The following is a 24754-nucleotide window of genomic DNA, read 5'->3' on the forward strand; positions in this document are numbered from 1 at the left end:
CACTGGATGACTCTCAACCAACTGAGCCACACCAGCAGGTCTATTGCCTCCTTTTCTTCCATCTATATATTCAAGTTCTATTTTTTAGTGATTACCCTTAAAATGTTAACCTGCATATTTGATAAAAAGTTAACATTTAACCAATATTTCTATTCTCTCCACGAGCAACACCAGGCTCATAAAATGTGTATTAGTTTCATAGGGCTGCCATAACAAAGTTCTACAAACCTCGGGGCTTAAACAACAGAAGTTTACTCTCACAGTTCTGAAGGCCACAAGTCTGCCAGCAAGGCATGGGCAGGGCCATGGTCCTTTCAAAGGCCCTGGTGGTGAATCTTCCCTTGCCTCTTTCAGCTTCTGGTAGTTCCAGGCTTGTGGTGGCATCACTCCAACCTCTGCCTCCATCTTCACATGCCTTCTCCTGTGTCTGTATCTGCACTTCTGTCTTTATGTACAAAGACACTTATTATTGAATTTTGGGTCCACCTCCATCTAATGGGTAAGCTAGAACGATCTCATATCAAGATCTTAATTTCATTTCATCTGCAAAGACCCTTTCCCAAATTATGTTTTCATATTCGCAGGTTCCGGGGATTAGGAAATGGACATGGCCTCTGGGAGGCCACCTTTCATCCTGCTACAGGTGCAACTCCAACTACCAGTATTCAGTTCCACCTTGCTTTAATTATACCTTCTCTAATAGTTAATGTTTCATACAGTCAGTGATTGTTAAACGTTACCTACAGTTGCTTGTCAGTCCTTATACTAGTCAGGGTTCTCCAGAGAAACAGACGTGTGTGTGTGTGTGTGTGTGTGTGTAAAGATAGCTATTATAATGAATTGGCTCACAAGAATATAGAGGCTGATACCTTCCAAGATCTGCAGGGTAATTCAGCAAGATGGAGAGCTTAGGGCAAGCTTGAAACACAAGAAGAGCCAATGTTTCAGTGTGAGTCCAAAGGCAGGAAAAAAGCGAATGTCCCACTTTGAAGACAGTTAGGCAAGAGGAATTCTCTTACTGGAGGAGAATCAGATCTTTTGTTTATTTAGCCTTCAACTGATTAGATGAGGGACACCCTCTTTGGGGAGGGCAACCTGCTTTAATCTGCTTTATTCAGTCTAACAGGTTTAATGTTAATCTCGTTTACAACAAGCTTACAGAAATACCAAGAATAATGTTTGACCAAATATCTCTACCTTGTGGCCCAGTCAAGGTGACATAAATTTAAGCCTCATGGTCCTCACATCTCACTTTTCCTTCTGTGTTTCACTTCCTTCTTCCTTATTCCACATCCTTTAGAAGTTCTTTCAATGAGGATCTATTAAGGGTAAAGTCACTTTCTAAGGTAAACTTGTCTTTTTCCATCTGAAATCATCTTTCATTTGTCCTCATTCTTGAATGTTAGCATAATCAGGTAAAACATTCTGGATTATTATTTTCCCTTAGTACTTTGAAGACATAATTCCATTGTCTTTTGCTTCTTATGTTGAGAAGAGGCTGAACAAAACATTTTCATTGTGTAGGCTCTCAAATGTTAATGCATTTTTAAATTTTGAATCTAGCATTTTTAAAAAGTAAAGTAAGTGTGTTTTAAAATTTTTCTCCTAATCGGTAATTTTTACTTCTTTGGTTATATTCTAAAGAAACACATTTTTACAATAAATATCAGCCTTTCATATAGAATTTTTAAGAAGGCAACCAATAAAATATCATTTATATACCTATAACACTGAATATATCAATCAACATTGGAAGAAGGGCTATACATAGCTGAACTGTCAGCAAGTTTAACTGTCAATAGCTATCCATTATCATTTGTCTTCTATACTTAGTTACTGTGTATCTCAAATGAATTTTGATTATTTTTCACATCCTTAGAACTTAAATATATCTGCTGAATGTTCTCCAGGACATAATAAAAAAATCTTAAGAGTAATTTTAAATGATGGCTAATACAAATCACTTTACTTACAAAGTCAGATTCAAAAATAATTTCTGTTACAACTCACACAACAAATAACGGTGGGACAAAAAGTAGGTTTACAGTTGTATGTGAAACAGAGTTTATTCCTGTATTATTATTTATTAATTATGGTATTTTCCATATGAACAACTATAACCTTTTGCCTCACCCTGTACTTTATGCAAATCAAAATAACTAAAAATTACAGCTAGGTCCTTGTACAAACATGACATCATAGTACAACGTAAGTGTTAATTATTAAATTCATATCATTTCCCACTCCATGAAAGCATTAAATATCAAGTACAACTCTCTCTTTCCTACTGGCTTCTATCCATCACCTTTTCTTCCCACTTCTCAGATATTCTTTCTCATTTTTCCATTAGTAGCCTCTTAAGCTGAAGGTGTTCACCGAGGTTCTACCTTAAGCCCTCTTTCTCAGTGGGCTAGCTCATCCAATCCCATGGCATCAATTATCACCTATATGTAGATAATGTCTAAATCTCAATCTCTCTCTTGAGCTTTAGTCTTTAAATTTCAACTTGCTGGTTATTTCTCCACGAATAGTGAGTATCTCAAACGCATTATCTTCACCCCTCAAATGTGATCTTTCCAGGTGGAATTCCTGAGTGACAACATGGTCATCTACATAAATACACAAGACTGAAATCCTTGCTGAAAAACAAGGACGTGGCTATTGAGAGACTCAGCTCAGTCAATAGTGTTCAGTGTTTTTGGCTGCTACTAAGAGCCCATCAGGACAGAGCAAAGCCACTGACTATAACTCAACACTATTGATGCACAGAAAGAAGTCAGACATCATCAAAGGCCCAGAGGAGTGTCTGAAGGCATTACTTTCCCCCCAGATTAATGTGTAATTAACAAACTAATATATATATATATGTATATATATATTACAATCTGATGATCTGATGTACTTCTACTATGTGAAATGATTACATCAAGCTAATTAACATATCCATCACCTCATATAGTCACTTTTTTTGTGTGGTGAAAACACTTAAGATCTACTCTTTTAGCAAATTTCAAATATCCAATACAGTATATTAACTATAGTCACCATACTAAACATAAAATCCCCAGAACTTACTCATTTTATAACTGAAAGTTTGCAACATTGGAAGGCATTTTAAATTCGAGCATCATCCTGATATGTCAAAGTTGTAGATTCGATCTCTGGTCAGGGCACATACTAGAATCAACCAATGAATGCATACTAGTAAATGAGTGGAAAATAAATCGATGTTTCTCTCTTTCCCCTCCTCAAATTAATAACAAAAAAGTTTAATTAAAAAAAAGTTAGAACACTACTATTTTATTTATCACTTCTTTTTTCTGGTACTAGTACTTCTTGTACTAATGATTCTGACATGATGACAGTTTTGACAAAGACTGGGCTATCTGGAACATCATTTCAAAGATAAGAATGATAGATTCAACAATAATTAAAAGGATCATACATCACAATCAAGATTTATTCCAGGGATGCAAGGATGGTTCAACATCTGCAAATCAACATAATACATCCATTAACAAAATGAAAGATAAAACTCATACAATCATATCAATAGATGCAGAAAAAACTTAAGATTCAACATCATTTATGATAAAAAAAAAAAGCACCTTTCAACAAAGTGAGTATAGAGGAAACATAATACCAAAGACAAGAAGCCCACTCTCACCACCCTTATTCAACACAGTATCCTAGCCACAGCAATTAGGCAAGACAAATAAACAAAAGGCATCCAAATCTGAAATGAAGAAGTAAAAGTGCCTCTCTCTATAGATGACATGATATTTTATACTAGAGGCCCAGTGCACTGGCTCCCAACTGCTTGCCTGCCTGCCTTCCTGATTGCCCCTAACAGCTCCCCTGCCAGCCTGATTGATGCCTAACTACTCCCCTGCCAGCCTGTTTTCCCCTAACTGCCCTCCCCTGCAGGCCTGGTCACCCCCAACTGCCCTCCCCTGCAGGCCTGGTCCCCCCCCAACTGCTCTCCCCTGCAGGCCTGGGTCCTCCCAACTGCCTTTCCCTGCAGGCCTGGTCACCCCCAACTTCCCTCCTCTGCCAGCTTGGTCACCTCTAACTGCCCTCCCCTGAAGGCTTGATCACCCCCATCTGCCCTCCCTTGCAGACCTGGTCCCTCCCAACTACCCTCCCCTGCTGGCCTGATCGCCCACAACTGCCCTCCCTTGCAGGCCTGGTCCCTCCCAACTGCCCTCTCCTGCTGGCCATCTTGTGGTGGCCATCTTGTGTCCACATGGGGGCAGGATCTTTGACCACATGGGGGCAGCCATCTTGTGTGTTGGAGTGATGGTCAATCTGCATATTACTCTTTTATTAGATAGGATAGAGGCCTGGTGCACGGGTGGGGGCCAGCTGGTTTGCCCTGAAGGGTGTCCCGGATCAGGGTGGGGGTTCCCTTGGGGCGTGGGGCGGCCTGGGCGAGGGGCCTGTGGTGGTTTGCAGGCCGGCCACGCCCCCTGGCGACCCAAGCGGAGGCCCTGGTATCTGGGGTTTATTTATCTTCTACAATTGAAACTTTGTAGCCTGGAGCGGAGCCAAGCCTTCTGCTTGCTCTGTGGCAGCAGCCATTTCTATTGGATTTTATGTATCTTCTATAATTGAAACTTTGTAGCCTTAAGCGAGGCCTGGGCCCGCCAAGGTGTGCGGAAAGCTTGGCTTCCTCCATCACCGGGGGCAACCCTAGCCTCCTGCTCTTTCCAGCTCCATGGCTGCCGCCATTTCTGTTTAGGTTTATGTATCTTCTATCATTGAAACTTTGTAGCCTTAAGTGGAGGCCTAGGCCAGCAAGGGCAGGCGGAAAGCTTGGTTTCCTCCATTGCTGGGGAAACCCAAGCCTCCCTCCTGCTCTCTGTGGCCATAACCATCTTGGTTGGGTTTATTTGCATATTCGCTCCTGATTGGCTGGTGGGCGTGGCTGGCGGGTGTGGCTTGTGGGTGTAGTAGAGTGCTGGTTAATTTGCATATTACTCTTTTATTAGATAGGATAGAAAACTCTAAAGACTCTACCAAAAAATTAATTCAGTAAAGTCATGAGATACAAAACTAATATACAAAAATCTGTTGCGCTTCCATATGCTATAACAAACCATCAGAAAGAGAAATTAAGAAAAAAACCTCATTAACAATTGCATCAAAAGGACTAAAATACCCTGAAATAAATCTCACCGAGGTGATGAACCTGTACACCAAAAACTGTAAGACATCAATGAAAGAAACTGAAGACAACACAAATAAATAGATATTTTGTACTCATGGACTGGAAGAATTAATACTGTTAAAATATCCATACTACCCAAAGGAATCAATGCAATCCCTATAAAAATTCTAATGACATTTTTTCACAGAAAGAGAACAAATAATGCTAAAATTTGTGTGGAACTACAAAAGACCCTGAATAGCCAAAGCTATGTTGAAAAATGAAGAACAAAGCTATAGGCATCATGCTTTCTGATTTCAAAGTATACCACAATGTTATAGTAATCAAACATCATGATACTGGCATAAAAAAACAAACACAGATCAATGGAACAGAATATAGAACCCAGAAAAACCCACACATATATGGTCACTTAATTTATGGCAAAGGAAGCAAGAATATGTAACAGGGAAAAGATGGTCTCTTTGAGAAACAGTGCTGGGAAAACTGGACAGACACATGCAAAAGAATAAAAGTGGACAGCATTATCTTACAACACCCATAAAAATCAACACAAAATGGATTAAAGACTTGAATGTAAGATCTGAAACTCCTAGAAGAATATTCAGGCAGTAAACTCCTTTGGTCTTGGCAATAATTTCTTAGATTTGGCAACATAAGCAAAAATACATAAGTGGGACTACATCAAGCTAAAAAGCTTCTGTCCAGCAAAGGATACAATCAACCAAATGAAAAGGTAACCTAAGGAATGGGAGAAAATATTTGCAATTCATAATCTGATAGGGGGTTAATATGTAAAATATATAAAGAACTCATACAACTCAAAAGGAAAAACATTTCTTCATCTTAGGGTCCCGATTTTATGCAAATTTCTACTCAGTTTCCTATCATTCCTTACTTCATAGGTTTCATCTATGTGTGTAATATTGTTATCCCTTGAATTAATATGTGAATTAAAAGAAATGACTCACTCTCAACACACACACACTAGGAAGAGTGTAGCTCACACTAACAGGGGAGAAGTATTTGTCCAGAGGTTGAGCTAAATTGCTGAGGAAGGAGGTAGAAGAACTTGAAAATAAAATCATGAAAGTAAGTCCTTATGGAGGACAATTAGAAAAAAATAACACTGGGGGAGACAACTCACATGACAAAACAAACAAGAACTTGAGTCAGACAAGGAAATAACTATTGTCTAAAATATTTGAACCAGTTGCTTTTTTTCAGGTGAAATAAAGACTTTCTAACATTCTGCTTCTCAGGGATAAATGTGGTAGAGTTGTTACTTGTTTGTTCTAGCTTGAGCTGGACAATCATAAGATATGAATGCTGAGGCCTAGGCTGGGGGCCTAAACTTGACAATTGATCACTGATGACCACTAAGTTCTGAAATTTTAATTCCTCTCCCATGCCCATCTGCCCCTTTAACTGGCCATTATACGGAACCAAAGAACAATAAAGATTCTATTAATTGTGTGGGGGAAGTAGGGAGTGAAGGTGAGTGAGATGCCAGCCAGAAGGCACACAATTGTAAAGAAAACTTAGAGGCCCAGGAACAAAAGATTATCAGAATAGCTTCAACATGGTGAGCAAGGGTGAAGGGAATAGCCTGAGGGAAGAAGAGTCTGGAGCCAGACCAAGCAGTGAGTGCCTGTACCAGTTATGAGTTCAGAGTTCCATTCCAAGATGAGAAGCCACTGAGGGGGTTTAAGCAAAGAGTAACACGACTGGGTGAAGCTTCAAGATTATTCTGACTAGTGTAGGGAGAAAAGATTGATGGAAGTTAAGAGAAGCAGAGAGAACAAAAAAGAGTAAGAAATGACAACTGCTGTACTAAGAGAGATACATCCTGTAGGTAAACTGTGTAGGACAGATTAGATGTGAAATATGAGGAAAAGAAGCAAGGATGACACCTAAATTTGTTTAAATAACAAGAATGTCATTTGACCTGGGAGCAGTAGTAGCAGACTAGAAGGCAAAAGCAAAAACCAAAAAACCCAACTCCATTTGAGACTTATCAATTTGGAGATGTCCTCGAGACATTTAAATTAAAGGTACCAAGTAGGCATTGAATGTATGAGTCTAGAGGTCAAGGAGAGAACTAGACTAAAAATAAAGATACAGGAAGAGGTAATAGGAGGCGCATGGACATAAAACACATATGTTGTCTCAGAAAGTTGTATTATTTCTTTATGAGAAAATATTGGATTACTGCACAATTTTAAGGGCCCATTTGTTTTTGCTTCAATTTTCTGATCTTAAACTTCCATCAGCTGGGTTCTGAGATGTTCTCCAGCAACATCAGTTGCTTGGAGATAGTAAGCACAGAGAAGATTAATGGTACAGAGAAGATTAATGGTACAAGGTTCATCCAGAATTGAGATTTTACCAAGTGAGTGTGACACAGGATAAAGGGGAAGGGAGGTGATTACCACAAAGAACCTTGGAATCTACCTCAAAGGAGAGAAGTGAGAAACCAGAAGCAGGTGAAAGAGCTCACTCTACCTGATGGGGCCCAAGGAATGGGATCACACTGTGCTTGATTCAAATAATGCTGAGTGTGGGCTTACCACAACGGGTGGGGAGGGAGAGAGTTGCCAAAGACAAGGGAAACGCTGTGAGCCAGGCCATGTAGCAGCTGCTAACATAAACTGTCTTAGGACCCATGGACTTAGATCTGTTCATGAAATATCACTAGTTAACTCACTGGTAGCATTTCCTGGTTTTGCATCTGTCAGTGCTTAACTAAGCAGATGCTTAGATGCTTAACTGAGACAGTGCTTAGTTTCTGCAAAACCCTACATTCCACAGCATGTCACTAGAGTTGGGGAAGAACTCCGATGTTGGGAAAACATGAAGCTTCTTCAAAGGGAAAAAAAAACCAGACAAAACAAAACAGGGAGCAGAATTCATTTGCAGTGTGCAAAGGAAAAGGAGTGGGAATCTTACTGCACACCTGGATAAAAAGAACAGTTTCATCCAGTGGCATGCCATGAAGTTCAACTGCTGCATTCACCCCATCTCCCCAGTCACCAGGGTGTTACTAGTAAAAGGATTAAATGATAACCCATGTACAATGTTTGGCAGCATTCTTGGTACACAGTATGTACCCAACACGTGCTTACCACGTCACTGCCCGGGATAAACCAAGAGCAACAAACAGAAAATACCATCTTCCAGGTATACTCTTTCCCCTTCACTCTGTCAATATACAGTAAATCCGACACTTTTCCAACTTTGAGTTCACTGCTCCAAGTTTGATGTGGGTCTTTTTTACATCCATTTCTCTCAACATGTTCATGTGTTGTTGTTTTTTACCTCTTTGAGTATATTTATAATACTTTTAACATGCTTATCTGCAATTTCATCATTTGTTCCGTTTCTAGGCCTGTTTTCACTGATTGTTTTTGTCTAGTTATGGGTTATATTTCCCTGTTTCTTAATTTTTGATTGGATGTCTGACTTGAATTTTATATTTTTGGGAGCCAGATTTTATTGTATTCCTTTAAATATTATTGTTGGGCTTTGTTCTGAACCAGTTAAGTTATTCCAAACCAGTCTGATCCTTTTAAGATTTGCTTCTATGGGTGGGTCCAGACAGGCTTTTCTCTAGGGCTAATCTGGCCTCACTCCATGCCCTATGCATTAGGAAGTCTTTCTTCTCTGATCAGTGGGAATATGAACAACTCCCAGTTTTGTGTGAACGCCACCTGCTGATTTTTGACAGTCCTTCGTAAAACGTGCAGGTCAGTGAGGAACCCATTGTAGTTCTCCAGAGCTCAATCTAGATTCTTTTCTCATCAGTTCAGGAAGACCACCAGATTCTTTTGGGACCTCCCACCCCCTGCACTGTAGCTTGGAAAGCCTCCACGTGGTAGGCCAGGGCAGTTACAGGGCTCTTGTTATTTCCTTTCACTGTCCTGTGCAGTTTGTTGACCTATTTCTAAAATTGCTGTTTCATGACTTTGTCAAGTTTTCCAGTCTCTTAAGGTAGTAAGGTAAACCTGGTGCCTGCTACTCCTTTATGGCTGGAAGCAGTTTGACTTCAAATTCCACATTTTCAATGAAATTTTTCTAGACTACAAGTCCAAATATGTTATTTCTCTGGTCTCCATGCCACTTACAATCTAACACAATAACAGAGCCTCTACAGTATACTCTGTCCATCAATTCTCCCCTCCCCCACCTTCTTACAATGCCTGCCATCAGTTCCAGTACAGACCAAGCACCACAGGATTAAATTCAAATCATACCAAAAAAAAAAAAAAAATCAAATCATACACTCCAGTGGCTTGCTAGTGTCAGGCACAGTCCTAGGTGCTTAGCTGAAACAAAGAAGAGACTGTCCCTAACTTCCAGGAGGACCTGAGAGTTTGAGACAATTTAGTTTAGGAAGTAATCAAATTCCCATCCAAAAACCCGTAACATACCTTTTAATGGGAAACACTAAGTTATAAATGAACCTTTAGAACAGGGATTGTTAAATGTTTTCTTAAAGAAAACATTTGAGAATACATGTTGTTGAGTGGTCATATTCTTAATTTTTTGAGGAATTGCCAGACTGTTTTCCATAGTGACTGTACCAGTTTATATTCCCACCAGCCTTGAATGAGGGTTCCTTTCTCTCCGCAACCTTTCCAACACTTATCATTACTTGTTGATAATAGCCATTCTAACAGGTGTGAGGTGATATCTCACTATAGTTTTGATTTGTATTCCCTAATTGCTAGTAAGGCCATTTGTCTGTCTAATTGGGAGATGTCTGTTCAGGTCCTCTGCCATTTTTTAAGTGGGTTATTTGTTTGATGTTGAGTTTTATGAGGTTTTTTTAAATATATTTTGAATTTCAAACCTTTGTCAGAGCTATTGTTTGCAAATATCATCTCCCATTCAGTCAGTTGCCTCTTTGTTTTGTTGTTGGCTTCTTTTGCTGTGCAGATTTTTAATTTGATATAGTCCCATTCATTTATTTTTGCCTTTACTTCCCTTGCCTTTGGGGTCAGGTTCCTAAAATGTTCTTTACAACCAAGGTCCATAAGTTTAGTACCTGTTTTCTTCCATGTATTTTTTCAGATCTTCTATTTAGGTGTTTGACCCATTTTGAATTGATTTTTGTACATGGGGACAATTGCAATCTAGTTTTACTCTTTTGCATATGGCTTCCCTTTTGTTGAAGAGGCTTTCTTTACCCCATCGTGTATTTCTGGCTCCTTTGTGGAAAATTATCTGCCCACATACATGTGGTTTTATAGCTGGGCTCTCAATTCTGTTCCATTGATATGTGTTGTCTGGTTTTCTACCAATACCATGCTCTTTTATCGTAGCTCTATAGTATAATTTGAAGTCAGGTAAGGTGATACCTTCGGCTTCATTCTTTTTCTCCTCAGGATTATTTTGGCTATTCAGTCTTTTGTGGTTCCATACAAATCTGATGATTTTTTGTTCTATTTCTTTTTAAAAAAAGATATTGAGATTTTGATAAGGATTACATTAAATCTATATATTGCTTTGGGTAATATGGCCATTTTAATTATGTTGATTCTTCCAATCCATGAACATGGGATATTTTCCCATTTTGTTGTGTCTTCTTCAATCTCTCTTAATAATGCTTTTAGTTTTCAGTATATAGGTCTTTCACCTCCTTTGTTATGTTTATTCCTAGGCTTTTTATTCTTTTGGTTGCAACTGCAAAAGAAACTGTGTTTGTGTGTTTTTTTTTGTTTTTTTTTTTTTTCATTTCTTTTTCTGAAGCTTTGCTGTTAGTATACAGGAAGGCAGTGGATTTTTGTGCATTGATTTTGTATCCTGCAACTGTACTGTATTTGTTTCTAACAGTTTTTTTGGTGGAGTTTTAGGATTTTCTATGTACAGAATCATGTCATCTGTAAAAAGTGAAACTTTCATTTCTTCCTTCGCGATTTGGATGCCTTTCCTTTCTTTCTCTTGCTTTACTGCTCTGGCTAGGACTTCCAAAACTATGTTAAGTAAGAGTGGTAAGACAACGGGGGAAAGGGGACATATGTAATACTTTCAATAATAAAGCACTTTCATAAAAAGTAAGAGTGGTGAGAATGGGCATCCTTGTCTGCTCCCGATTTTAGAGAAAAAGCTTTCAGTTTTCGCCAGTGAGTATATTGGCTAAGGGTTTGTCATATATGGTCTTTATTATGTTGAGGGACTTTCCTTCTATTCCTACTTTATTGAGTGTTTTAATCATAAACGGATGTTGTATCTTATCAAATGCTTTTCCTGCATCTATTGATAAGATCATGATTTTTATCCTTTCTTTTGTTAACGTGGTATATTACATTGATTGATTTGTGTATGTTGACCCATCCTTATGCTTCTGGAATGAATCCCACTTGATTGTGACATATAATTTTTTTGATATATTATTGTATTTGATATGCCAGTGTTTTGTTTAGGAATTTTACATCTGTATTCATCAGAGATATTGGTCTGTAGTTTACTTTTTTGTGTGTTATCCTTGCCATGTTTTGGTATCAGGGTTATGTTGGCCTCATAAAATGTATTAGGAAGTATTGCCTCCTCTTCAATTTTTTTGGAAGAGTTTGAGAAGGACAGGTTTTTAATCTTTGAATGTTTGGTACAATTCACTGGTGAAGTCATCTGTTCCTGGAATTCTATTTTTTGGGAGGTTTTGATGGTTGCTTCAATTCCCTCACTTCTGATCAGTCTATTTAGATTTTCCAATTCTTCCTGATTCAGTCTAGGCAGGTTATATATTTCTAGGAACTTACTCACTTCTTCTAGATTGTTGAATTTGGTGGCATATATTCTTTCACAGTATTTCACTAGAGGCCCAGTGCACGAAATTCGTGCACGGGGGTGTGTGTCCCTCAGCCCAACCTGCACCCTCTCCAATCAGGGACCCCTCGGGGGATGTCTGACTGCCAGGCCTAAACAGGCAGTCAGACATCCCTTTCACAATCCAGGACTGCTGGCTCCCAACTGCTCGCCTGCCTGCCTGCCTGATTGCCCCTAACCGCTTCTGCCTGCCAGCATGATCACCCCCTAACCACTCCCCTGCCAGCCTGATCAATGTCTAACTGCTCCCCTGCCGGCCTGATCATCCCCAACTGCCCTCCCCTCACAGCCCAGTCACCCACAAATGCCCTCCCCTGCATATTCCCTCTTTATTAGATAGCGTTTTTTCTTTAACATATTGGACAGCCCTAACTGGTTTGGCTCAGTGGATGGAGTGACGGCCTGCAGACTCATGGGTCCCAGGATCGATTCCGGTCAAGGCCATGTACCTTGGTTGGGGGCACATACCCAGTGGGGAGTGTGCAGAAGGCAGCTGATTGATACTTCTCTCTCATAGATGTTTCTAGCTCTCTATCCCTTTCCCTTCCTCTCTGTAAAACATCAATCAAATATAAATAAAAAAAAGAAACATTTAAGATTCCTCCATATCTGCCTGGCTGGTGTGACTCAGTGGCTGAGACCCCAGGCTGGGGCTGAGAGGGGATCACTCCGTGGGGCTGCAGGCCCCTCCCAGGCTGAGACCCCAGGCTGGGGTTGAGAGGGGATCGCTTTGTGGGGCTGCGTGCCCCTCCCAGGCTGAGACCCCAGCCTGGGGCTGGGGCGGGATCGCTCCTTGAAGCTGCGCACTCCTCCCAGGCTGAGACCCCAGGCTGGGGCTGAGAGGGGATTGCTCCGTGGGGCCGCGTGCCCCTCCCAGGCTGAGACCCCAGGCTGGGGCTGGGAAGGGATCGCTCCATGGGGAGTGAATTTGTTTTTGTTTTTTTATAAAGGGTCAGGAGGGCCTATGGGCAGCATTCTGCCAGGCCGCTTACTCTGCTGGGACTCTGGCAGGGCTTAGAGGACTGGGCGCTGCCACCTTGTGGCTATGGGGGCCGCCATTTTTGTCGCAGAGTGATGGTTAATTTGCATATTACTCTTTTATTGGTAGATAGGATAGTATGATCCTTTGTATATCTGTGATGTCTGTGGTGACTTCTCTTTCATGTCTGATTTTGTTTACATGGGTCTTTTCTCTTTTTTCCTTAGTGAGTCTAGCCAGGGATTTGCCAATTGTATTAATCTTTTCAAAGAACCAGCTCTTGCCCTGGCCAGTGTTGCTCAGTTGGTTGAGTGTTGTCCCATGTACCAAGAAGTTGCCAGTTCCATTCCCGGTCAGGGCACATGCCCAGGTTGTGGACTCCATCCCCAATAGAGGGTGTGCAGGAGGCAGCTGATTGATGTTTCTCTCTCACACTTATCCTTCCTCTAAAATCAATAAAAAACCGTATTTTTAATAAAGGAACCAGGGCAGTACAGCATGCAGGGGGTTAATGGGGAAGGAAGGGGGGGGGGCATATGTAATACTTTCAACAATAAAATTTTTAAGAAGGAACCAGCTCTTTGTTGTATTGATTTTTGTATAGTCTTTTTGTCCTCTATTTCATTACATTCTGCTCTAATTTTTATTATTTCCTTTCTCCTGCTTAGTTTGGGTTGCTTTCGTTCTTCAAGATGTAATGTTAGATTGTTTACCTGGGATTTCTGTTTCTTGAGATAGGCCTGTAATGATATAAAGTTCCCTGTTACTACTGCTTTCACGGCATCCCAGAAGTCTTGATATGTTGTATTGTCATTCTCATTTGTCTCTATGTATCTTAAAAAAATTTTTTTTAAATTTATATTTTGGTTAATATTCACCCGAGGATATTTTTTCCATTGATTTAGAGAGAGAGTGCAAGGGAGGGAGGGAAGGAGGGTGAGAGGGAGGGAGGGGAGGGGGAGAGAGATTGGTTTCCTCCCACACGTGCTCTGACCATGGCCAGGGATCAAATCTGCAATTCAGGTATGTGCCCTTGACTGGGAATCAAACCCGTGACCCTTTGGTGAGTGGGCCTACTCTCTAACCACTAAACAACACTGGCCAGGATGTCTCTATATATCTTTTGAACTCACCTTTATTTCTTCTTTGACCCAGTCATATTTTTAGCAGTATGTTGTTTAATCTCCATGTATTTGCTGGTTTCTTTACTTCCTTTTTGCAGTTGATTTCTAATTTCAAGGCATTGTGTCAGAGAATATGCACAGGATAATTTCAATCTTCTTGAATTTGTTGAGGCTACTTTTGTGACCCAACTTATGATCTATCCTTGAGAATGTTCCATGTGCACTGGAGAAGAATGTATAATCTAGTGTAAATGTCAATTATGTCCATTTGGTCTAGTGTGTCATTTAAGGCCGATATTTTTTTATTGATTTTCTGTTTGGGGGATCCATCTAGAGCTGTCAATGGAGTATTAAGGATCCCAAACACGACTGCTTTGATTGGGTTTTCCCTTTAATTCTGTGAGTAGTTGCTTTATATATTTTGGTGCTCCCTCATTGGGTGCATATAGGTTAAGAAGTGTTGTTTTCTTGATGTAGCGTCCCTTTTATCACTATATAATGTCCATCTTTGTCTCGTTATCTTTGTTATCTTGAAATCTATTTTGTTAAATGTAAGTATGGCTACATTTGCTTTTCTGTGGATGTTATTTGCTTGGAGAATAATTTCCCTCCCTTTCATGTTGAAACTACCTTTGTCTTTGCAGCTTAGATGTGTTTCTTAAAGGCAGCATATGGTTGGGTGTTGTTTTTAGATCCAATCTGCTCCTCTGTGTCTCTTTATTGGTGAATTCAGTCCATTTACATTTGGGGTACTTATTGATGTATGAGGATTTCCTGTAGCCATTTATCCTTTATTTTCTGGTAGCTCTGTGCCTCCATTGGTTCTTTTCCTTTGTGTTTCTGTCCGTTGTTTTTGTTTAGTGGTATTCCATACTTCTTTCCTCTGAGTCCTCTCATTTTAAGTGGTGTATCTCACTTGTGGTGTTTTTGTGTGTGGTTAACATTAGGTTTATGAAAAAGAAAGTTGCATATATACTGGTTTTTTTCTTTTGAGTGCATCTGATCTCCATCTTCCTTTGCAAATTCAGACCTTTACCTCCCTCCCCTTTTATGTTTTTGTTGTCATAAATTATCCGTTTATGCTTTAAGTTTTTTGGTGATCTTACATGTAGTGTTGTGACCTTATGCTCTTTGTTTCAGGTAGAACCCCCTGAGTATTTCTTGCAATGGAGGTTTTCTGATGATAAATTCCCTCAGCTTCTGTATGTCTGGGGAAGTCTTTATTTCTTCATATCTAAAGGATAATTTTGCTGGATATATTGTTCCTTTCTGATAATTTCTCTCTTTCAGTTGTTTTGAGTATTTGGTTCCTGTTTTTTCTGGCCTGTAGATTCTGCTGAGAAGTCCAATGATAATCTGATGGGTTTTCCTTTGCAGGTCACTTCCTTCTTTTTTCCCTGGCTGCTTTGAGAATTTTTTCTTATCATTAATTTTTGACAGTTTTAATACAATGTATCTTGGAGAGGGACTCTTTTTGAATTGAGGTTCTGTTTGCTTCTTGGATTTGAGGATCTAGTTCTTTCCATAGGTTTGGGAAGTTCTTATCAACTATTTGTTTGAAGAGGCTCTCTGTTTCCTTCTCCTCTTCTTCTTCCAGTATGCTTATTAGTCTTATATTGTTTTTTCTGATGTGGTCAGATAGTTCTTATAGAGTTGTGTTTTTTTAATTATTTTTTTAATGCTCAGGTCTCTCTCTTCTTCCCTCTGCATCATTATAGATTCCTATCTTTACTATCACTAATTCTGTCCTCTATCTGGTCAGCTTTGTTCCCTATGCTCAGTAGTTCACCCCTTATCTCCTTAACTGAATGCTTCATTTCCAGGATTTCTGATTGGTTCTTTTTTAAAGTTTCAATCTCTTTGGTAAAATACTCATTTTGTTAATTTGTCTTCTGAATTCATTAAGTTGCCTGTCTGCATTTTCCCGCATCTCATTATTTGCAGAACTGCAATTTTAAATTCTCTATGTCATTTATATCATATATTTCCATGTGTCCCAGTTTGGTTTGGGAGATTTTTCTTTTTTCTTTTTTTTTTTTTTTTTATGAGATACCTTATTACCATGGTTTTTCATGGTATGTGCTGGTCTCCTCTGTCTAGGCACCTAGGTATTTTAGGCCTTACTCTAGCAGCTTTCTCTGAAGAGGTCTATTATTTTCCAGTAGGTGGCACTGAATCATAAGATTTTTACCTCTGTAACTCCCTCATTTGACTTCAGCAGCTGCCCTCAGACTGTAAGGCACAGCCATTCTGCTTGCTGCTTGGGGGTGGGGTTTGTTTGCCCTCACTATAATGGTGACCCCGACCTCCAACTGGTTCCCCTCCCCCCACATGCTCCACCTGAGGATTAGTCACGGAGGGAAACAGTGATTCTGTTGTAATACTTCTCAGTTTACAGATAATGTGCTCCTCAACCTGACACCAAAGGCAACAGGAAGCAAGCTTTGGGAGTCCAAGGGATGGCAGGGTTCTATGGCTCCATTTTTTGGAACACTTACAGACGGACAACACGGCAGAATCCCTGCACTGTTTCCTTGCCCAGGTGTCCTGGCTGACTCAGCTACAGTTTTCACAGCTTGCCCTGCTGGAATGCCCACTGAGACACTCTGTTCCACCAAGCCGAAGGAAGCGCCTGCTACCACCAGCCTCCGGCTGCAGGGCTGTGTATGTGGCCATCTGAACTTTCCTACCCTCCTCGCCTCCCTGTTTGCTCTCGTTTGCCCACCTTTAGATGCTTCAATGCGTGGGTCTCTCAGCAGTGCCTCTACATAGAGCAGGGAATCCTTTGTTGAGCTATAGTTGATTAACGTGTTAAAGTTTCAGGGGGCGAGGCGAAGGGGGTATCTCTCACTATGCCATTCCTCTGACGTCACTCCCCACAATAAACTAAAACAACAGGTGGCTGGCCCTCTGACTGTAGTTTGCAGAACCCTGCTTCAGAACAAAATGCCCTTGTAGGTTGAAGACAGCCACACCATCTTCTGCAATGGCATGTCCTCATTGTGCCATGCAGACAGGGCTGATGTTCTCAGCAAAAGGATGAAGTTCTCTCAGGCAGGAATTACATACCACGTCTTTTGCACATAGCACAGGACTTGCATTAACACAAGCAGAGTAGGTACATATTAAGTATTTTAATTTATTTCATTTGACATTTGAAGGGTTCCCTTTTATTCAAAATTGCCTCCAACCCTAAAGAAAGCTATACTTACTAAAATTTATGGAAAAGATGACTATCTAATGAATAAAATACCCCAAGGAAGATGAAACAAACAAATGTTGATCGTCCTGAAAACTTAAGTTTCCTTTTTGTAAGTCAAGACTGCTACCCTTAAAAGAACCAGCTCTGAGGACTATGCATTCATACCACTAATGCAGAACTGAACTCCTCTTTGAGCATCAGCTAAAGAGAGATTATAAGCACAGGAGAAAATAACTGCCTCAAAATAACTGTCAACTGCCAAAATTCAAATCTAGAAAAGACAAATATTTGTTATACTGCACATAGATAATCTTACAAAGCAAATTCTTAAAGTTTTTGCATTTTTGTTTTCATTCCTGCACAATATGTGTATATATATGTATACATACATACACATATGTGATTGGTTTGAAAAATACACACACACTACTCTCCTTAATAGTTATAGTCTAACAAGTCTTTTTAAAAGATTTTTTTAGGGACTTCCAGCCAAGATGACAGCGTAGGTAAAAGCAGTACTCACCTCCCCCCACAACCTCATCAAAATTACAACTAAACTACAGAACAACCATCATTCAGATCCGCCTGAAATTGAACTGCAAGATCCAATCCTGAAAATTTCTATGCAAAGCAAAAAGTGGCTGACACCCAATTTTTCCCACCAGCACATCTGTATACATAATGACATCATCAACACAGGGCCCTCTGCTCTCCCAACCCTACTCTAGGCCCAAACAAAAAGTTAGTTTGTGCATACATAAAGCACATTTACAATGTCTGCTCCCCAGTAGATACTACACTAGCTAGTTTCCATTGTTCTAGTTCTAAGCTCACCCTTTGCAAAAGAAACTGATCATCACATAAAAACAAGACATGTTCCTTCAAATGTCCTTTTCTAAAAATGAATTCTTTACCAGTTAAAATATGCAATTTGTTAGTACCAAACAAAGGAATCTCCATTTACAAATGCATTCTATTTAAGAACAAAAAAACATTATTTTCAAAGTACACTTGTGTTTATGATGTATTTTATAAATTTTAACACTTTCCAAAATGTGCTTTTTTAATACCTAAGGAAAAATTGCCAATCTGCTCTTCAAAAGTATAAGACAAACAAATCTTGTTCAGTAATTCATACATGTTTGATTGATAGTACTAGTAGCACTGAAAAATAACAAGAAAGATTTCTAATTTCACAAACCAAGTCAGAGATTTTAAATGAGTCATTATTATGTTAAGCTCTAGGAAAACTGTAAAGTTATTTTGTCTTTAGGTTCATTTCTACCATTTATCCTCAAAATGACTTTTCATTAATTTCACATCTATTGAGCACAGCTGTTTTATTTTTGCCAGAAACTGTCTCAAACTTTTCATTTTTATAATTTGAACATCCCTTTGTCCTGAATGAAGATGTTAAGAGTTTTCTTCAAAACTATAAAAGTATGAAGATCACAAAGAATGCAATATTTTTTCTAAAAACATAAAAATGTGAAACTCACTAAATCAAAAAATCATAATGTGAAATACCCAAACATTATTCCAATTTTAAGCCATTTTCAAAAATTGCAATAGACATGTCATTTTCTTAAACATGAAAAATTTTAACAGATTTCCACCACCATTCTTGTTTTTAAAATACATTCCTAAGTTCCTGCTGTAAATACAGCAAAGTTGGATTTCATGCCAACCCATAGGTTTAGAAACAATTTACAGGTAAATTGACTTACAAAGATCGCAACTAGAATGGGAACTTCAGGAAGGGAAGAGATATTTATGTTTTGTTCATGGCTTTTGCCCCTTCCTCATCCCCAATATCTTATAAATGGTGCATGGCACGCAGGATTTCAATGCAGGAGGATTTCAATTCGTATTGGCTGGACTGAGAGGACTTTTGTGTGTAGACCCCTTAGCACAAACTACCTGTAGGATCCCACCAACACCATAAGAAAGCCTGGAGTAAACTCATGTGCAAATACAAAATAAGCCCCTAGACCCTAGCCAGTTTGCTCGGTGGTTAGAGCATCGGCCCTCAGATTGAAGGGTCCTGGGTTCCATTCCGGTCAAGGGCACATACCTCGGTTGCAGGCTGGATCCCTAGCCCTGGTGGGGGTGCATTGGGAGGCAACCAATCAATGTATCTCTCTCTCATCGATGTTTCTCTCTCTCTTCTCTCTTCTTCCCTTTCATTCTCTCTAAGGATCAATGGAATAAATATCCTCAGTGTGGATGAACAACAACACAAATTTCAAAGTAAGCCCCTGGCGAAAGGAGGAGAGGAAGAACAGAAAAATACTCAGGCGAACTAATCCCAGACTCAGTCTTCACACACTGCTCCAATGTATTCACTTTGATGCAGTGTCTAAAACCCCACCAATTTAGAGATTCATTTAGATTAACAAGATCCCTCTTTTAAAAACGCAGGAACCATTTAAGCCTCTCACCAACCTTAGGAGGTAAGTATTTCATCATTCCATTTTGCAGATGAAACTGAGGTTAAGGGGCCAAATAACTTTCCTAGTGTCACACAATCTGCCTACAGCATGACACAACGTTTAATCCTACATAGCTGCCTCCCCAGTGACAGGGGAATAACCTTCATCCACACATCAGTACCCTTCTATCCAAACACTTTAAACAAGCATTCTCAAAGATGGCGCTTTTTGTTCGGGGTGACAGGCAAGCAACAAGTAGGTTAGCACTTGGGAGTGATGGTCATAGACTTGGGGCCTAGGGGACCCAAACCCCAAAGACAAACCACAGGTTTCAAAACATTGTACAGGGCCAGCTCTTGCTCCAGAACAGCTAGCTAGCTAGCCTCGCTTCCTCTTCCTACCTTCCACGTGACTCTCACGGTTTTCCTCCACATCAGAAAATAGGCAACCATTGTTAGTGCCACAGTGTAGCAATATTATGTGTCCCAACCACAGTGACTGGCACAGACAAGGCACGCAAATATTGACAGAATGAATCAAAGACCAGGCTGTTTCCATGGGCCAACTGGGGCCGTTCTTAACAAAGTGGAGATGAGAAATGCACCTTAAGCACCTGGTTATTGGTATAAAAGTGGACATTTAAAAGGCCGATTGAAGATAGAATGCAATGAAATCCTGAGGTGATTCTCGTTTCCTCAGCCAGACTGCCTCAAAGAAGAAAACAACTTAGCACTTTAGCATACAAACAGAGACCTGAGACGGGCATGTTTTCATGTTAGAGCATAAAACACACACCGTTACTTTACACAGGTTGTCTACTTTAGGTCACCTTAACATGAAGAGCAGCTCTAACAAAATCCCCCACTCAGCATTCTCAGAGTGAGAGTGGGGGTGGAGAAGATAGCAGACATTTTCCAAAAAGTTTAGAGTGGGCCAAGACAACAACAAAGAATCATACTCCCCAGAGGGGAAAAGGTTTCCTTTGAAACATGACCAGTGATTTCTGCAGACACATGTTTTATACCAAATAATTAAACAGAGCCCATGTTTATGCTTAGGAGAGATGAGCTAAATGGCTTCCAAGACAATTCTGGAAAATGTTATCTATTTCCCCTTTGGCCAGCCCCCGTCACCTGAAACCTTGGCTATCAGATTCTCTCCATCTGAGATTTTTAGGCGTCAAATAAAAGTAACACTACTGGGGCAGAACAAGAGCCAAAAGCAACAGGAAAGATGTCCCTTTTCCTCTTGCATTCGCTCCGGCTCCACTTGCCACTAAAGAAAAATGGCACATTTTTACGGGAGGCGCGGGCCTCATCCTGAGATGCAATGCAGCGTTAAGTCTGGATCCGCCAGGTTAAGCCCTCCCCCCCGTGGCTGAGTTTTGCGCTCCTCCGCCGCCTCCTTTGTCTGCGCGGTCCCTGCGAACTCGCAGTCGGGTGCCCCCCGGTAAACAAGTCTCCTGCACGCCCCGCGGGAGGGCTCCCAAGGCTTCGGAGGGACGAAAACCCAGCCGCTCACATCAGAGCCTCCTTCCCAGGCGCGACCAGGCCGGGCTGCGCGCGCCCGAGACCTCGCCCGGGGCCGCCGGCTTGGGGCCCCCGCCCACCCCGCGCCCGGCTTCGCCCCCGGCCCGGCACTCACCTCCGTGGATGGGCAGCGGCGCCAGCACCTGGCCGCGGACCTCGGCCTTGGGCGAGTCGAGCCCGTAGCGCCCGCGGTCGATGCGGAACGTGAGCGGGGCGCCGCGGCCCGGCTCCTGCACGGTCACGTTGATGAGCGCCGTGTAGTACTCCTGGCTCGCGTTGTCCGCCCGCGCCGACCACAGGCTGCAGGTCAGCAGCGCGAGCGCGGCGAGCCGGGCCGGGCCCGCCCGCGCCGCGCTGCTCATCGTCCCTCCGGCCGCCGCCGCCGCTCGCGGACCTGGCTCCCCGGCCGGCGCCGAGAGGCGGGGCGGGCGCTGCCGGCGCGCGGCCGAGCACAGGACGGCCTTCCCGGCGCCGCGGCTCCGCTCCCGCCCCTCCCCCACGCCCGCGGCCGCCCGCGGGGACGCGCCCACGGGCCCTCGATGAGGACGGCGGGTCAGGTGGCGCGCGGTCGTCCCCTCGGGGCCGCTCTGGGGCCGTGCGGGCGGGCCCCTGCCATCCCCTGCGGCCGGGCCCGCGGAGCGGGGGCACCTGTCAAGGACGCGTTAGGGGATGCACCCAAAGGAGAGTCCGTGGAACACAAGACAGCGCTCCCCGCCGCCGCGCGCGCCCGCCCGCCGCCACCCCCGCCCGCCGGCACAGCGGCAGCGCGCGGGTCTGGCAGCCCCGCCCCGCCCCGCCCCCGCGCCTGCGTCCCAGGCCCGCGCTCCCGCCCTCCCGCACGCGGCCAGCGGCGGGTCACTCGTTGGCCCCCGCACAGGGCCCAGTCTGTCTGTCCTGTTGGACGCGAACAGGGCCTGCAGCCTGGGAACTTTCCAAGAGCCTGTGGGAAAGTTTGAGACGCAAATACAAAAGAGAAAAAGCTAAAGCTTTATAATTAAAATGTCTGAGATTTCAACTTCAAGTCGTATAAGTGACATCATGGGGGAGGAGGGGCGATGTCTGTAAATAAGAGTATAGGGAGTCACCCAGCCTCGTGGCTCAGTGCTTGAAGGCCGGGGCACATGCCCAGGTTACAGCTCGATCCCCAGTGGGGGGCGAGCAGGAGGCAGCCAATTGTTGATGCTCTCTCATCATTGATCTTTCTCTTTCGCTCTCCCTTCCTCTCTGAAATATATTTATAAAATAAATAAAGAGAATCGGGAGCCCACCATCCTGGACCTGTGAGGACACCTGAGTGGTTAGGAAGGACCTCTCCAGACTAGTTGAAACAGCCCGAGGCCTTGGACAAGGAGGCGATGGTGGTGACCATCTCTACATCCTCACACACACTCCCCCATCTACACCCCCCCCCACCACATGCCCTGTCAGTTAAGCTCTGCACCCTTCCAAAGCATAAACGGAGGGGAAGGATGGTTCCCGTGCTGCTTCTGAAGTTAGGAGTTTTTAGGATGTTGGGAAGTGTCCTCATTATTGCTCAGAGGTGGCCAGGCCTGTATCCCTGCCTCCTGCAGCGAGAAGGGGTGGAGCCAGCCTTGGCCCGCCAAACGGACTGAGAATTCCGGAGTTTTCCCAAAGGAAAACAGGTGCTGTTTCCTGGAAAGGGATATGGATGCAACGCAGGTTAAAACAAGGCCTCCACCGGTGCCTTAGCAACATCCTTCACAATTTCTCTCCACAATTTTTTTCCCTTCCACCCTCTCACCCTCCACCCTCACCATCACCGTCTGTCTATGCCCCCGCTTTTTTGAGACTGGATTTTATTTACTTGCCTCCAGGAAGTACAGCTCCTCAACCAAATTAGCCAGGCCCCTCCCTGAGCCCAGCACTTAGAGAAGGCTCTGCTCTGGCCCCCATGCAGCTGGACCCCTCCCCACAGGGCAAGGAGTCCTTGGGACCAAGGCACCCATGCTCAGACACCCGAGAACTGGAATTCCTGCCCAGGCAGCCTTGGGGCCCTAGGGCCTGCATGGGACTCTTTTGGGTGCAGGTCTCCTTGCTCTGCTGCTTTCACTTGGCCTGTTCTGGCTGCTCCTGTCTGACACCTCATGACCCTCCTCCCTTGTCCTTACAAGGGTCTATCAAAGTGTGGGGGGCATCATGCCCCCTAGAATGAGAAATGATTATGGAGGTCCACCCTGTGGGGAGAAGGCAAGTCCCTCTAAAACACTCTTCGAGCCCTCCTGAATTTATCAAGGAGAAAGTGGGTTCAAAAACACTTTTAACACTTCTCTGGCACTCGCTCATCTTTCTGTTAAGCAAAGTGCGACGAGGTCTCCAGCCACAGCCTTAGCCAGCACCATTCTAGGCCCTCTAGGGTGATGTTAACACCACTCTGCATTTGGGGGTGTAAGCACCTTTGTTTTAAGGAGACCTTGTCTTTAGGTCAAGAGGTTTTACATTTATGGTAGTGATACAAAAATACCTTTTAAAAATTGTGGTGACTGTTGTGGAATTGTGCACCTGAAACCTGTATAATTTTGTTAAGCAGTGTCACCCCAATAAATTCAATAAAAAGGAAAAAAACACAAAAATTGTGGTAAAAGACACACAACATAAAATTTACCATTGTCACCATTTTTTAAGTGAACAGTTCAGTGGCATTAAATACATTCACATTGTTGTGCAACCATCACCACCATCCACCCCCAGAACTATTTCCATCTTGTGAAACAAATACTCTATAATCACAACTTCCCATCCCCCTCCCTCGGCCCCCCATTCTGTTTTTTGCTTCTATGAATTTCACTACTCCAGGTACCTCATATAAGTGGAATCACACAGTATTTGTCCCTTTGTGACTAGCTTATTTCACTTAGCATAATGTCCTCCAGGTTCATCCGTGTTGTGGCATGTAAGATTTTTTTTCTTCTTTTTAAGGAGGAGTATATTCCGTTGTATGTATAGACCACGTTTTGTTTACCCATCTATCAGTGAACACTTGGCTTGCTTCCACCTTTTGGCTATTGTGAATGCTATCAACATGAGTGTTCAAATATCTCTTTGAGATACCAACTTAAATTTTTTTGCATAAATACCTAGAAGTGGGAATGCTAGAGCATATGGTAATTCTATGTTTAATTTTTTGAGGAACCACCTTACCATTTTACATCCTCACCAACAGAACACAATGGTTTCACTTTCTCCACATCCATGCCAACACTTTGGACAAAACTACCTTTTTAAAAATATATATATATATATTTTTATTGATTTCAGAAAGGAAGGGAGAGGGAGAGAGAGATAGAAACATCAATGATGAGGGAGAATCATGGATCAGTTGCCTTCTGCACACCCCCTACTGGGAATCCAGCCAGCAACCTGGGCATGTGCCCTTGACCTGAATCTAACCAGGGACCCTTCAGTCCATGGGCCGATGCACTGAGCCAAACCGGCTAGGGCAAAACTACCTTTTAAAACATTTATTTAAGTG

At 42.3% G+C, this 24754-nt stretch overlaps 1 protein-coding gene across 4 annotated transcripts in view; it reads right to left on the minus strand.

Annotated features, from left to right (window-relative positions):
* RNF130 (ring finger protein 130) overlaps positions 1–21909 on the minus strand; it is a 132635-nt gene extending 110726 nt beyond the window's left edge. For 3 of the 4 annotated variants that reach the window (XM_080673104.1, XM_080673106.1, XM_080673105.1), the window contains exon 1: positions 21380–21760. In XM_080673104.1, coding sequence (XP_080529230.1) covers positions 21380–21626 — 247 coding nt within the window. In that variant the 5' untranslated portion in view covers positions 21627–21760. Of the gene's footprint in view, positions 1–21379 lie in introns of all 4 variants that reach the window. The other variant, XM_080673107.1, reaches the window with a different exon arrangement.
* Positions 21910–24754: the final 2845 nt, after the last annotated feature.

Source organism: Plecotus auritus, assembly GCF_963455305.1.
Source record: "Plecotus auritus genome assembly, chromosome: 6".
NCBI classification, from domain to species: Eukaryota; Metazoa; Chordata; class Mammalia; order Chiroptera; family Vespertilionidae; genus Plecotus; species Plecotus auritus.